This window comes from Taudactylus pleione, unplaced genomic scaffold (genome assembly GCF_031769625.1).
Source record: "Taudactylus pleione unplaced genomic scaffold, aTauple2 ptg000502l, whole genome shotgun sequence".
Lineage (NCBI taxonomy): Eukaryota > Metazoa > Chordata > Amphibia > Anura > Myobatrachidae > Taudactylus > Taudactylus pleione.
Window position 1 is genome coordinate 5,656,435 of NW_028284904.1, and position 12,919 is coordinate 5,669,353.

General features: G+C 43.0%; 1 protein-coding gene across 1 annotated transcript in view; it reads left to right on the forward strand.

Annotated features, from left to right (window-relative positions):
• The window catches only part of LOC148501809 (ovostatin-like), an 86,503-nt gene that overhangs the window by 54,059 nt on the left and 19,525 nt on the right, over positions 1–12,919 (forward strand). The window contains exons 20-25 of the mRNA XM_088449990.1: positions 741–864; positions 948–1,066; positions 2,052–2,103; positions 2,339–2,422; positions 3,399–3,575; positions 11,212–11,290. Coding sequence (XP_088306116.1) covers positions 741–864; positions 948–1,066; positions 2,052–2,103; positions 2,339–2,422; positions 3,399–3,575; positions 11,212–11,290 — 635 coding nt within the window. The remainder of the gene's footprint in view (positions 1–740; positions 865–947; positions 1,067–2,051; positions 2,104–2,338; positions 2,423–3,398; positions 3,576–11,211; positions 11,291–12,919) is intronic.

The window sequence follows — 12,919 nt, forward strand, 5'->3', positions numbered from 1 at the left end:
CATCTTCCAATGTCCTCATCCTACAACAGAGGTTCACCCAGACTTTAAAAAAAGTGCCTTGCCCCCTGAATCCACCTATGTATGGTAAATTTGTATTCTGTTGGTTTGACAATCACACGAAGGGCCCTGTTTACTACAATCCGCTTTTAAAATGCGGTTTTAGTGTGATATTTCCCAATGCGAATGCAGCTCTGGTCAGCTGGTCTCCCGAGGTCAGTGCAGGAACCCAGAGAACTTTCCTGGAGCTCCGGTCCCTGGAGTGTGTGTGTGTGTGTGTGTGTTGCAATGATCAGCTCGTGGCCTATTTAGACCACACAGCTGATCACTGGGACCCGGCTCTGCCTGTTAGAGAAGAGCAGGAGTTGGGGAACCTGGGAAAACCCCAGATAACGCCATCTCCTGGTGGCGTTATCACAGGGCTTCCCCTGCTATTTTTTCTGATTTTATTTTTTAGTAAGTCTCAGGCAGATCCCATTACAAGTATGGGAAATGTGCTCTGATTACTAAAAATTTTACAATTGGGGTTTGTAGTAGAATTTGTAAAATTCTATTCAAATTGCCCTTTAGAAAGTTTGTGATATGAAAAGGGTGTGAAAATACTTTTTCACTTTTATTTTAGTAAAAATGTTCATAAATAGGCCCTCTAATGAAAACAGACTGCCATCCAAATCACTTACAGTCCGGGTGCTGTTACTCATGTTATGTAAGTTATGCTTTACCTTGCTGTCTGTCTTGATTAGGTCCAAGTGACCATGGAAGACTCCAATTCATATAATGCGGTGCAGAAGGGGGGAGAGCAGGATGCCTGTATCTGCGCCAATGGAAGAGCCACTTACACCTGGGAAGTTCAAGCCAACAAAATTGGTATGAACACAATTTTATCATATTTGATATATTTTTATTTCACTACTTGTGTCAATCTCTGGATCTTTCTGCCTTCTCCACAGGAGAGATCAAGTTTACAGTGTCTGCTCAGACAACGCACATCAGTCAGTCTTGCGATGGCCCTAATGACTCCTCCCAGCCTCCACGCAAGGACACCGTTGTGCAAAGCATTCTTGTGGAGGTGAGACCCTGTTAGTGGGAGTGTGTTCTATTATATAAAATATCAAATACTGCACAGATTTGGGGTTCCTAACGTGTGTACAACAGATGAGATCTCTTTATTGTAACTATTGGACATGTTCTAGGGAAGAAAGTATTATAGTTTTTAACTTATGTGGGAGTCTTAATTTATTCCAGTTTTTGTCGTGTGGTGTGTATTTTTATTTATACAAATTATGAACATTCAAAACCTTATCCGCGGGGACGATTGTGTACTTCCAAATGTCCTAGGTCTTTATTACCTAAGAATAATTAATTGTCTTGTGGCAACTTGTAAACTTGTGTTGGTTGTCAGACCCCTCTAAAAATCTGCTTCAGCCATCCCATTTATATAGTGTATTAAAGTAGTGCTCTAGAAGTCTACAAGCAGCTTTATTCATCGTGAGTATCCTGCAGTGCCATCTACTGGTCACAAGTTATACAGCAGTGACTTTCCCCTTCTATAACTGTGTGTGGGGTGTGTTCATAGGTCATAACAGTGAATGAATAATCCACTTGCCCAATGATTTCCAAACCTCTACAGATGTAAGTAATATCCAATTAATGCTTCTGGGGGAGTTTAGGGCACATTTGGAATACACCTGACCGAACATCTCCAGCACGCAGAGTGTCCAGATGTCGCCACAATCAATGAATGCAGTATCTTCATTCCTTTTGGCTACTGGCTAGTAATAAACTCCGTAGACACAGATTATTCCTCTCAAAGCGCCCATTCATTTCAATGGGGTTTCTATGTGTAGCACATGTGCTGGAAATGCATTTGAAATTTAATGGGAAAGGGTTCAATATTTTTCATCAGTGGTTTAAATAAAGATGTCTTTATAGATGTTACTAAGCTCAGTGTGTGTATGTAGTCACTTACAATGCATCAGGCAGATACAAGTTTATATGTGACATGTCCTCGCTATCTGTGAGCAGGATAAGTGATCTTTCTTTCTCTTTACTAGCCTGAAGGAATCCGCAGAGAACTGACTCTAAGCCATCTAGTACACGCACAAAGTAAGTTGGGTTAGTAATTATTGAAAATATCCTTAGTTTTGTCAATTGAGAAAAAAAAGTCTTCAGTCTGGTTGGTTGTGGTGATCTGCTAAACACTGATCTGTTTTGTGCATGTGGGGTGTGTTGGTTCTCCCAACTAAGGAAATGAACACAGTTTTTAGTCTTCAAGTTTTGTTTCTTTCAGTAAATGTACTGTATAACCTGACTGCTTACTGTGTGTGTTCTCTGTCTACAGACAAACACATTCCAATGCCACTCAGTATAACTCTGCCAGATTACGTGGTACCAGACTCTCCGTCCGCTTATGTTACTGCTGTTGGTGAGTGACACGAATACAGACATTCACTTGTAAAACTGTCATTTTTGTTCCCAGTTTATACGTTTCACTTTGTGTTTTTTATTTTGTATTTCTACAGGTAATTTGTTCACAACATTATTTTTGTGGAGGGGTCCAAGCACCCCTGGCAAAGTAAGGGATAGGTGCCCCATTTGTCACTCCAGGCCCACCCCATGTATCACTTAATTATGATACATGGGGTGGGCCTGGAGCCCACCCCATGTCTCTGCAGCCCCCACCCCCCTGCCATGTCTCTCCAGGTGCACCCTAAGCCTTGGTCTTAGTCCTTGTCACAAGTCAGTCAGTAAATACACGTGGATTGCGGGAAGACACAAATGCACAATTATAAAAAAATAAATAAATAAATAAAAACTTAAGCTGAGACGGTCTCCACCTACACCCATGGATGACTCTGTATAAGCACCACAGAGCGCAATCACTAGGACTTGCCGGCCTAACTCCTGCTGCGTGCGCTGTCCTACACAAAATTGCAGCGCGCAAGATGGTAGACGCTAGTTGCACGGCTGCTAAACACCAGGCGGGGTCATGAACCTGCTGTGATGTGTCACTTCTAGCGGGCTGTGTGAGGAGAACTATAGGTCCCAGCATGCAGAAAGGTTTACCTCCCAGGTGGCTGTGCGGAGCCTCTCGCTCCCAGAAGGCGCTGGTGTATATGGGAATGAGGTCATGGTTGACGTTGCGCTGTGTGCTTACTCCTAACCGTACAGGGGTGGCCAGAGACTCTACTTCCTGTGTGGGGATGTGGGTGGGGACAGGTGGCGTAGCTCCCCTCGTGCCCTGCCCCCATTTTTGCCTCCCTGACCAACACGGCTGGGTGGTGCCACCCCTCTGCTGACACCCCAGGCTAGTGCAATCCTGGTGAAGGGGTAGATACTCCCCTAGATCTTTACTAATATGTATGTATGTATGTATTTATTATTTTTTCTTCCCTTTACAGGTGATGTTTTTGGTCTCCCATTAAGAAACCTTCAAGATCTGGTCCAGAAGCCATATGGTTGTGCTGAACAGAACCTTGCCCGGGTGGCTCCCATTCCTCACGTGCTGGAGTACCTTAATGCCACGGGGCAGCTAACAGACGAAATTCTCAAGAAGGCAAAGGGTTACATGTCAGAGGGTGAGCTGCACACACGTTACTGTATAGACTCGTAGTTTACCCATAGGATTATTTTTCAATAAATTAACTGTTAAAATAGGATTGTTATTGAGTACCGCAACATCAGGTGATGGATAAACATAGAATTTGATGGCAGATAAGCACCACTTTGCCCATCTAGTCTGCTCCATTAACCTTTATGGTAACCTCAAACCTTATTTGATGAGAATTTCCTTACAAAGAATGAAGTGTCTATCTCAAGTGTTTTAATTACTCTATAGTATTAAGCTCTACCACCTATGATGGGAGCTATTCCACTTCCCTTCCTGTGAAGTAATTTTTCCTCAGATTTCCCCTGAACCTCCCCAGTCTCAGTGCATGTCCTTGTGTTCTAGTACTTCTCTTCCTCTGAAACATGTTCCCCTCTTGTACCTTGTTATAACATTTTGATATATTTGAAACTTTATTATGTCCTCCTTGTTCCCTTCTCTGCTCCAAACTATACATGGTAAGATCTTAGTCTTTCCTGGCAAGAGTTGTGATGTACACCATGCACCATTTTCGTTGCCCTGCTTTGTACAGTCTCTAATGTATTCATATTATTTATTACAGAATTGCACACCGTATTCTTGCTGCTACTGATTCCTCTTCCTATGCAACCAAGCATCTGATTTGCCCTTCTCATTGCTTTGCTACATTGCCTACTTTATTTAAGACACCTGAAATAGTGACTCGTAGATCTTTTCTCCTCTGCAGTTTCCATTAAAGGGATGTTAATACTATATTTTATCCTTTTGGGCTTTTGAGACCCAAGTGCTTGCTTGGCATTAAACTATAGCTGCCACATTCTTGGCCATTCCTCTAGGTTACCTAGATCCTCCATTTGTCTTACCCCTCCTGGTGTCTTCCCTGTTTCATACCTTTTGTGCCATCTGCAAAAGGACATACTATCCCTTCAGTACTATTTTGCAATGTCACCAATAAAGATATTAAAAGCACTCATCCAAGTACAGATCCCTGGGGTACTGCGCTAGTAACCTTTCCTCCTGAGACTGCACTCCCTTTACAGTACTACAACTCGGTTGAATGGATAAGATCTTGCAGAATAGAAAACAATCTTAGAATCCAGTCCCAAGCTTTCCAGTTTACATAAGGCTGTCCAACATCAGACTGTTAAAGTGTAGGTAAGCTACATCTACGGTCCTCCCCTTGATCTATTACTTTAGTTACCCAATCAAAAAGGTAAAAAATTTGTTTGGCATGATCTCCCCCCAGTAAATCCATGCTGATTAGCATGCTGTAAATTGCTAGATTTAAGATATTCTACAACGCTTTCTTTTAATGGTGATTCCATAACTTTCCCTACTACTGATGTAAGGCTCACTGGTCGGTAGTTACTTGCCTCTTCCTTGCTTCCACTTTTCTGCAGTGGGATTACATTCGCTCTATTCCAGTCCTCTGGAATTACTCCTGTAGCCAGTGACTTGTTGAATAATGGTGTTACCAGAACCACTTTAAGGCCGGGATGTACTAAAGGAAAAATGCGGTAAAAACCCTGTTTTCGGGGTTTCTACCGCATTTCCATATGTACTAAGGCCCAGCCGCACTTTTACCGGTGCAGAGGGTAACTCCAGAAAAACCTGGCATTACGCTATAGAGGCCTATGAGCTTCTTACCGCACCCAGCTCCCGACTGTTCGCCGCCGTCGCCCAGCGCTGGCCCCCACTTACCTGCTGTCCATGGTCGCCGGCCCGCGCTCCTCCTGGTTCCTCCGCCACCTCATCCTAATCTTTGGGTGCAGGGAGGAGGAGCCCGGGGCTTCCTGCACATGTGACCAGCAGGAAGCTCCCGGGGCTCGGAGGGAGCAGGGTCCCACGGAGACCCCCGTCACCCGGCGTCTGCTGCTTTGCAAAGGGTAGCTCTTATCGCAAGAGCTGTCCTTTGCGATACTAATAACATATGTTAGTACATTTGCGATTAGTAAGGTTGCAGTGACTGGCGGAATGGTTACCGCAACTTTAGTACATCCCGGCCGAAAACTTCTAATATCCTTGGATGTATCCCAACTGGCCCCTTTGTACTTGTATCTACCTCATTAGAATTAATATACTTGCAACTTAACTGTGTGCCCTTCGCCTCTCCATCTGTAAAGATCTGCTATTGCCTTGTCTCCCTCCAGCAGATTCTCAGGGGTATATTTACAAAATTGTGGGTTTATAGAAGTGGAGATACTGCCCATAGCAACCAATCAGATTCCAGCTATTAGTTTCTCTAGAGAAACGATAATTAGAATCTGGTTGCTATGGTCAACATCTCCACTTCTATAAACCTGCACTTGAGAAACTATCTCTCACTCTGACTTTAGTTTATTACTCATTTTTGTTTTTCTCCTTTCACTTATATACTTAAACATATATATTTTTTTTGCCCCCTTTACCTATTGACTGGGCCATTTTCTCCATAGCTTCTGCCTTTGTTCATCTGATCTAACAAGATAACGCCTATTGGGGCCTATTTATCAATATTATTTTTCACTAAAGAAATGTGAAAAGGTGTTTTCACATTATTTTAGTATTGCAGAAATTTATGAAAGGGCAATTGGAGAAGTTTTTGTGAAAAACTACCCAAATACCTTCAGTTCACTTATTTTTTTAGTAAAGAGATCCCAATTCCCATACTTGTAATGGAAGATGTAATCTGCTCAGATTTACTAAACTTAAAATGTGAGAAGACATTGCGAGCTCTGTCCATGCAGGGGATTTTTGATAAATTCCTGTGATCTTTCCTAAACTTACAGTTACAATGCGAATTTAGGTGACGATATCACACTAGAGCTGCAATTGAAATGTGGGTAGTCGTAAATAAATGACTTCTTTTTGTTTTCGTAATTCGGAGTCTGCTTAGATTTCCAAATTTTTTCCTTTTTTTTTTTTTCTTTCGCTTTCTCAATACTTTTGCAAACCACTCAGCCTTTCTTTGGCATCTAAAGGGTTAGGAAAAGCACATGACGACAAAGTTCTGTAGCTTTCAGTATTGCTCTTTTTATATTTTTCCACCTCTCCTGCACTTCAAAGTTCCTCCCAATCTGCCAATGAATCACTTACACATCTCCCCATCTCTGCAGTCAGCCATCCTAAAATGCTTGGTGGTCACTGGATCCTAGGTTCTCACCCAGGGGCCTTTCAAGAGAGGAGGAGGCCTGTGTGCAGTCTCAGTCATGGGCCCCCTCCTCTCAGGCCTGCAGTGCACACAGCACTGCACTGCACTGTGACTCTGGGCACTAGAGTGTTCCCAGAGTCCTACTCTGGTCACTGGAAAAATGGCCGTGGTGGCCATTTTCCCTGTACTGCGCATGCGCAAAACGATGGGGAAATGGTCACTGCAGCCATTTTCCAGGTATTTTCTATTTTTTTTGCAGCGCCGACATGGGACTCCGGAGAGGTAAGTATAATATGGTTGCAAGGTGTGCGGTACGGGTGCCCCTGAACCCAGGGGCCCGTGTTCACTGCACACCCATTTTAAATACGCCCCCTTTTTCACATATTTACATCTGATATTCTGTCACGATTGTGAGTATCAAGTCTAATATTGAGTCTTTGACAGAGGGAGAGGGAGGCTCCATGCAAGTAACTTTAGAAGGTCCCCACTGTTAGTAGAACTTGTAAAAGACTACTTTTACAAGTAGATTAAAGTCTCCCATAATTACCTCTGATTTTAATGCCATTTTAGTGATGTCCTGCAAATAGGTTCTTGTTCAGTTCCTCTTCCTGACCTGGTGGTCTATAGATCACCCCAATATGAAGAATTGTAATCTCCCTCGTTACTATAGTCACCCAAAGTGCTTCAGGTTTTTTATTCTTCAACACTTAGTATTAAAGTAGTATTTATGTTTATTTTTTTTTTTTTGCTACATCTCTGCTCCATATGCCATGTAGTGCGCCATGCTATTCATGCTGCAGCTTGGCGAAGTATATCGCAGCATGTTGCAGTAAGGCGTAATGTACTGAAGTGCTGGAAAAGCAGGAGTGTGTAATAAAAAAAAATTCTGTCCACCAGATGTCTCTTTTCCTAAACTGCACAGCACATGTATCAAATAGCCAACAAAGCTTTTGTAGCGCTGACGGAATCTGTCATTAATCACACTATACAGTAGTACTGGACCGCGTTTTGTCATAATGCAGGATTTAAATAAAGTTCAGTATTCTTAAGGAACTCTGCTGAACTCAATACATTGCTCCCAACTTCCCACCACCTGTCATTTCTATGCTACTGTATGCCACCCAGCAGATAATGTTACACACAACAGGTGTGGCTCTTGATACGGCTGGCATGTGCATGCGAGTGGTTAAGATGAGCTGCTTACGAGGTGGACGCCTCAGGTTCGAGGCCCGGAAAGGGACAATATAATTTTGTACATGATGATTTTTTTTAATCTTCACTACAGGATTAAATAAAGTATAAAGAATTTAGTGTGAGTTCTGTCATTTATAAAAATACATATCTGCGTTGCCCAGAAGTCACACACCCAACATTAAATAAAAACACAGCAATTAAAGTTCAGTATTCTTAAGGAACCCCATGTCAATAGCGGTTTAGCGTAAAATGCAGCTTGGTGTATATAGTACGGATGGCCTGTAATGAGAATGTTTATAGTGGTTTATTCTTGACACTGTGATCATTTAAAGCACCTGAGGAGTGACTTCACACTGCCTGAATGTGATTGGCCAACCTCTGACAGATCACCGCCCACTGCTACAGTCTTGTATTCAGTATTGTAGTTTTCATCCGTGAAGCACTTTACACACCATGCAGTACACGGTTTAACCGCTGGGTGGCGTTTTTTTCGTGGCATACAGTACGCCACGTAATAATGCGTATTGACATGCCGCTACTGGGAAGCCAGAATGCGCACTATGAGCAAAGATGTAGCAGGACACATCTGTACATTGCTACCCCTCCTTCAATCCTTACCCCTCTGGCCTTCCTAAATAAAGTATATCCCGGTATAGCTATGTCCCAGTGGCTACTGTAGTTTCTAGTAGCAACAAAGCCATATTTGGACAATAACTCTAGAGAGGTCCTCTGGGATTTGGAGAGTCGATTATTTGGACATTTTTGAAGTTGAATCTAAAATGTGTGATCATTAAATTTTCTATGACTTTATATGGGTGTGGTATAACTTGTCAACGTGAGAATGTCTACATGGTCGAACTGTCGACAGTGACCATGTCAACGTTAATCATGTTTACGATATGTTGACTTTATGAACTGTCGGCAGTCTGTCTTTGGTGGCCCAGTTGTCACCATCCCTAGTGGCAGCTCCATTGTCTTCCGGGTCCCGGCAGTCAGGTGACTGATACTTCCAGCGCATATCTGTGATGCTCCTGAATTCCAGTGAGGATTTCTCACCTTGTACCTAATCCACCCCCTAGTGCCTAGCCCTAATCCCTCCCCTGCAGCCCAACCCTACCTACTGACCACCACAGCCTAACACTACCCCCCACAACCTTCCCAACCCTACAGCCTAACCCTAACCTCCCTTTCCCGCAGCTTAACTCTAGCCTCCCCCTGCAGCCTAACAATCCTCTTTTGCAGCCTAACCCTAAATACCAGCTTCCTCAGCATGTTGATAAATCACATGACTGTTCTGATTTCGACATTGTGAGGAAGTTGACATGTTGCCTGTCGCTAGTTTGAGCCATGTCAACATTATGGTGTCGGCATGGTTACCTTCTGACAGGATATCGTTTTATATACATTTTTGTTTTTATGGAAACTGAACCCGCCCAAACTTTGCATATCCAAGGGGATCCGAGCTCCCTTCCTGTTCAAAGCTTCTGTTTTGTGTGCTGCCACATTAATGGTTCATCCACTCGGTCAATAATCAAAATGGGCAGGTGTGACACCAGCATTACTCCCGTCTGTGGGCGGGCCCAAGCCACAGACACCTTTCCTCTGATGTAAACAGCAAGTTTTGGTCCCATTATCCCAAACAACCTCCCTGAGCACAAAGTAAATGTCTGTTTTCAATGTGTACTATTTAACACCTTCATAAGCAAGGCTACCGCATGTCTATTAGATGTATAAAAAATATACAGCGTATATGGGCTGAATCAATATTCAATGAGGATATGGTACAAAATGGCTGCCCTCTCTGTTTTAGCTACAGGTGCTCTGCAGATGTCACTTAAGGTTATTGGTTTACATAGGCTTGGACAGAAGTGGGCTTCAGTGAGCCTGCTCCCATATAAGCCCCAAGCATCTCGGTGCGATGGTATAGACCAGGGGTCTCCAACATTAATTGTGGTTTGAGCTACTTTAGAAAAATGAAACCTCCTGAAGAACTACTAAAATTGTAGAAAAAAAAATTAAATCTGGCTAATAACCGAACATACAGTATGAAGGCAAATTAATGAAAATGGAAAAAAAAAAGTTTCATAGAAAACAATGCATGTAATTATTAGTGATATTGTTGTAGTTTGTAAATAAAATGTAAGTACAGGTACGTGTAGTAGAGGAGCAAAATATATAGGCAGGGCTGCTGTGTGATTTTCTGGCAGGGCTGGGCGGCAGTCGCTTGCTCCAGCGTAGCGTAGGCACCATGGGTGGATCCATGGGGAAGCAAGTTGGGTGATTGCTGTAGAGGCTGAGGCAATCGCCTGACGTGCTTCTGAGGCTCCACCCATGGGGTCAATGCCACTGGGAGCACACGTCAGATCACTTCCTCCTAGTTGACTTGGCATTACTGTAGCTAGGTGAGCTACCAATATTAAGACTGCGAGCTACAGGTTGGAGACCACTGGTATAGACACTGCATAATATCTTCTGACAAACTCTCTCAATGTTCGAATAGCGAACCTTCTCCAGGCCAAATATGTCTTTCAGGAATTGATTAACTTGATCCTACATTGATTCTCCCCGCCTCATTTTCTTCAGTCTAATTTTTTAAATTAGAATAGAACAGTTTATTAAACTACCATCCTGTCTGCCACTGCAGTTCCACTCAGTTAGCTAGATACAAAACACGTGAGGGTGGTTTTGCGAAACCTAAATCACAAAAGTTCATCCATATCCAAAATCAAAACACGGGGGTCAGCGCACATCTCTAATACAATAAAAAAAAAAAAAACTCCTACTTTGCCATCTCAAATGAAAGGATCAGTTGGAGACCCTTAGGGGTTTGTGTACTAAGCCTTTGAGAAAGATAAAGTACCAACGAATCAGCTCCTAGCTGTCACTTTACAGGCTATGTTGGAAAAATGACAGGAGCTGATTGGTGCTTTATCTCCATCCACTTTACATTGCGCCAATGCTTAGTACATGGACCCCTAGATTGATAACAAGTGCTGTGTATAGTTATAATAGCCAATAGAAACATTCTCTCATTATGCAACATTAGTGCGGCTTACTTAGCGGGAGCAACGACTAACCTTATGGGTAATTGCGATGTCCGTATATAAGGGAAGGTGTGAAATAAGCGCTAAATATTATTCAGGTCCACGTAATACACACATCGCAGAGGCCTCCTATAACCTTCTGTAGGTCTTTCTGTATGGAGCACATCATCTTGCACAATTAGCCAGTCACAATGCATTGTCATGGAATATCCTTGCTAGACCATGAGATTAATATTGCCTTGTGGTATTCTCATCCCTAGGGTATTATCGCCAGCTGTCCTTTACCTATGGTGGAGCCTATAATCTATTCAGGCAATCAAGGGAACAAGGGAATTCATGGTAAGGCAAAAATAAAATTTGCAGTAATGTCCGAAAGGTGATGGTGTGTACAGATGGGTCCACATATATCTAGCCTCCTGTCGCGCCATGGCGTGACTCTGTACTGCTGAGCGTCTTTTTTGTGTATAGTTTTATCTTCAAATGTGTCTTATTCGCACAACGATGCGACAAGATGGCACAAGCCGTTTCTGCTGATTAAAATGATATGCGGCATGCCTATGTTCTGTGTGTCTGCGGGTGTATCTGCCTGCAAAACGCTACGTTAGTGTCAGCAGCTGTAACACTGTAACGTACTGTGTAGCATGCAGATATGCCCAGAGAACATGCATATCATTTTAATCAGCCGAAGCTGCTTGTGCTACCGAGTCTTGTTCACACAACGATGCAACTAATTTGAAGGTAAAGACTCACACAAAGAAGCTAGACGCTATGGAGTCACACTTAGATCCCGCGTTTGTGCGCTACAAGTCATGCCACACGAGGATAGATGTGTGGGAGTAGTAGTGAGTGTGAATCGGGGAGTAACAATGTGTCTGGGGCATTGCTTATCAGAGTAGCTAAGTTCTAATGTGTAAAAGAGGAGCTGTATCACTGTACTGTACAGTATATTACAGGGGGCATATTTATTAAGTAATTTTTGCCCTTACAATACTGTATGTGAAAACTGCTGTTTCTGCATGTTTAAGGGCAGAATTAAATTCCATCTCCAAAGAAAACTACTTAAGGGAAACAGCCCTTGCAGGCAAAATCCGCAAAGCGTGTAAACACCATCTAGCTAGCTCATTACTTCCAATGGGCAGCCCTACCAGAGAGTGATCTTGCAGTTCCTCACCGTAGAGTTTTAGGTGCTCGTGATCGGTTACCGCATTGCGTCATGGCTGTGCGCAGCTTGAAAGCCACGCAGTTGCTGTGAAGGGACCCGTAGGTAGAAGTAAAGAGATTGCAGATGCGATCACTTTACTGCTTCCTGGTCACCGGGACAGGCTCTTATCTGAGCCCATGTCTTGGCAATTCCTATTGGTACATTCCAATAAATAAAGATTCCTTATTGTCATGATATGGGTTCTTAATATTTGGGGGCAGAACGCATTTTATAATATTCCCCTAGGATTGGAAATGGACTAGACTGGCATATATTGGCTGTTCCTCACTTCGACTCAGCATGGCTTTCAATGTAGATGTTCCAAACCACTAGATCTAAAAAAACAAAACGTTTTATGCCAAGATGCTACGATTAGTGTTCTCCGATCTATAGATAGGTATCTGGATGGAACATCTACAGTGTCTATATAGTCAATAGGTCAACGTGCAGATGGTCGACGGGATCAAAAGGTCAACCCACAAATGGTCGACACAGAAAAGGTCTATACATGTTGTTTCATTAATTTTAGGGTTAGGGACCTGGTAGAGGGTTATAATGGCTGCTGAAGGGGACAGTTGGGGTTAGGCACTAGTGGGAGGGTTAGTTAAACACTAGATGGAGAGTTAGTTACTGAGGCCCTGCATTTTTCACTCGAATACTCAACTAAGTGTTAGGTGCCATTTAGGGAGTGGAGAAGCATGTGAGGGAAGAGGGCCCTGCTCGTGAGAGCATTAGTAGCTCTTTTATGACAGTAACTTGTGTTTTGT